Source organism: Abrus precatorius, unplaced genomic scaffold (genome assembly GCF_003935025.1).
Source record: "Abrus precatorius isolate BTA unplaced genomic scaffold, Abrus_2018 Scaffold10, whole genome shotgun sequence".
Taxonomy (NCBI): Eukaryota; Viridiplantae; Streptophyta; class Magnoliopsida; order Fabales; family Fabaceae; genus Abrus; species Abrus precatorius.
Genome location: NW_020874292.1, coordinates 3923959 through 3925850, shown reverse-complemented (window position 1 = coordinate 3925850; position 1892 = coordinate 3923959). Strand labels below are relative to the sequence as shown.

At 35.1% G+C, this 1892-nt stretch overlaps 1 protein-coding gene across 1 annotated transcript; it reads right to left on the bottom strand.

Moving 5' to 3' along the window:
- Window positions 1-1433, bottom strand: LOC113868555 (NAC domain-containing protein 83-like). The gene is made up of 3 exons (XM_027504237.1): window positions 1253-1433; window positions 450-721; window positions 1-288 (listed from the first exon to the last, which is right to left on the bottom strand). Exons 1-3 carry the CDS (start codon window positions 1431-1433, stop codon window positions 1-3), a joined length of 741 nt encoding a protein of 246 aa, XP_027360038.1.
- Window positions 1434-1892: the final 459 nt, after the last annotated feature.

Genomic DNA, 1892 nt, shown 5'->3' with positions numbered 1-1892 from the left:
TTAAAAATGAGCATAGCCGCTTGTTTCTTCGTGGTCAGATGAAGAGCCTTCTACGAAGTAATTGGAACTTGAACAAGATGAGGACGTAGAAGAATGTATAGGAGCAGGAACTGAGTTATGTACGCTCATAAAATCAAAGAATCTTGGTTGAGCCACTTCAACATTATTTCTCACGGTGTTATTGTTCTTATTCAGCATGGGTGATGTAGAGTTCTCGTCACTTTCTATACTTCTTTTCTTCATGAATATGCGACACAGAACCCAATCCCCTATCTCGTTTACATAGTTCTGCCAACTCAAAAGCATTTGACCCATAAATAGACGTATAATAATGTATCTTAATGTAAAAGTAATGGTTATATCTATCTATGTTGGTGTTTTTCCTAATGGTTTGCATATAACAATACAAGTAATTTACAACCGAAATTAAAAATAACAGAGATTTTTACCTGGGAAGAATTGGAAGTAGTAGTTTCTACACTGACGAGGCGATATTCATGCATGACCCAATGAGTGCGAGTGCCACGTGGAGGTTTCCCATGATAAAATACGAGAGTCTTTCTCACCCCCTCAGTACCATTACTTATTGACGAAGAAATTTTTTTGTCTGATCCTGTTGCCTTCCAATAGCCAGAGTTGGTTGTTCGGTTCATGCGATTGCCGTTTCGATACTTTGCTTCCTTCGAGCTGAAAAAGTACCTCTCTTCCTCGTCACAATTTCCTATACAACACACATCCAACTTCAATAGTAAGCATCACAACAACAACGTAATATTCCTCACTTTCCATTTCGTTGAGTTTGCCTCTATCTTTTCTTTTCTTCCCCCTTTTTTTTCAGCAATGCCCGCGATAGCTAGCTTGAAGTTGCACTTAAACATATAAAATAATCATAGCAGGGTCTTGTTAAGAATACCGGTCAAAAAATATTTTTTTTAATACAAATTAGGTTAAATTACACTCAAAATTATTAGAGATGCATTAATAACGATTGTTTTTGGTTAAAAACACTTTTCACTTTTCATTTTTTAAATAATAATATAAGAACATTGTTTATCGTTTAGCATCAAAGCATAGACTGAAACTTTAATATCATATCATGAACCAGTTACTCTCAAAACTTCCACATTAAGTAAAGAAACGTGAATGATTAATTTGACATTAAACCTTTAGAATCTTCTTCACATTCTTCTAGAATTTAAAGAAGGCACAGAAAAAAACATGGTTGTGTTTGGGCACTACAGCCTTGTTATACCTGGCAAATCCCAAGGATCATATTTGCTGACATTGATCTCAGGAATGATTGAAGCTGGCAACTGGCTCGAGAAGATTTTACATTTCAAGTACTGAAACACAAGCTCTTCATCTGTTGGTTGGAAACGAAAACCAGGAGGCAATTTGCTCACTCCATTCTTAATAAAATTTAGCTTTTCCATTTGCTCAACTGTTCCCTTCAAACTTTGACGTTTGACCAATTCAAAGTGAGGGTGATCACAGGCACACCAATGAATGCTTGCGTAAATATGTTTATATAGACGAATGAATGCTTGCGTAAGTATGTTTATATAGACTCAGAATGAACCAAAGCTAGCTGGTTGAGGAAGAAGCGAGAACAGACATGTAAAGGCAACAATACTTAACAGACTAAATTTTATGTTTGACAGTAAATTAAACAAAAGTTCTTATCAGCGTTAGAAAGATCTTTTTCTTTGCCTTTTGCTATATATGCCTAACCTTTTGCGATTATTTATCTGTCCGAATTTGTTTTATATTTTAGTTTTATTGCGTGCTTTTAATAGCACTGTAGCCTTAAGTATAATCTCACTGATTCGGATTCTGAATGGCCCTACCAACTATGTCTTAACAATTTGAAAAATCTCTACAATTAGTATTTA

Bases quoted from the DNA above. Each gene is read 5' to 3' on its own strand.
- LOC113868555 (XM_027504237.1), bottom strand. From the start codon at position 1,433: ATGGAAAAGCTAAATTTTATTAAGAATGGAGTGAGCAAATTGCCTCCT. The intron at 722-1,252 runs GTATAACAAGGC...TGTGTTGTATAG, and splicing joins TGATCCTTGGGATTTGCCAG to GAAATTGTGACGAGGAAGAG. The intron at 289-449 runs GTAAAAATCTCT...TTGAGTTGGCAG, and splicing joins CTACTTCCAATTCTTCCCAG to AACTATGTAAACGAGATAGG.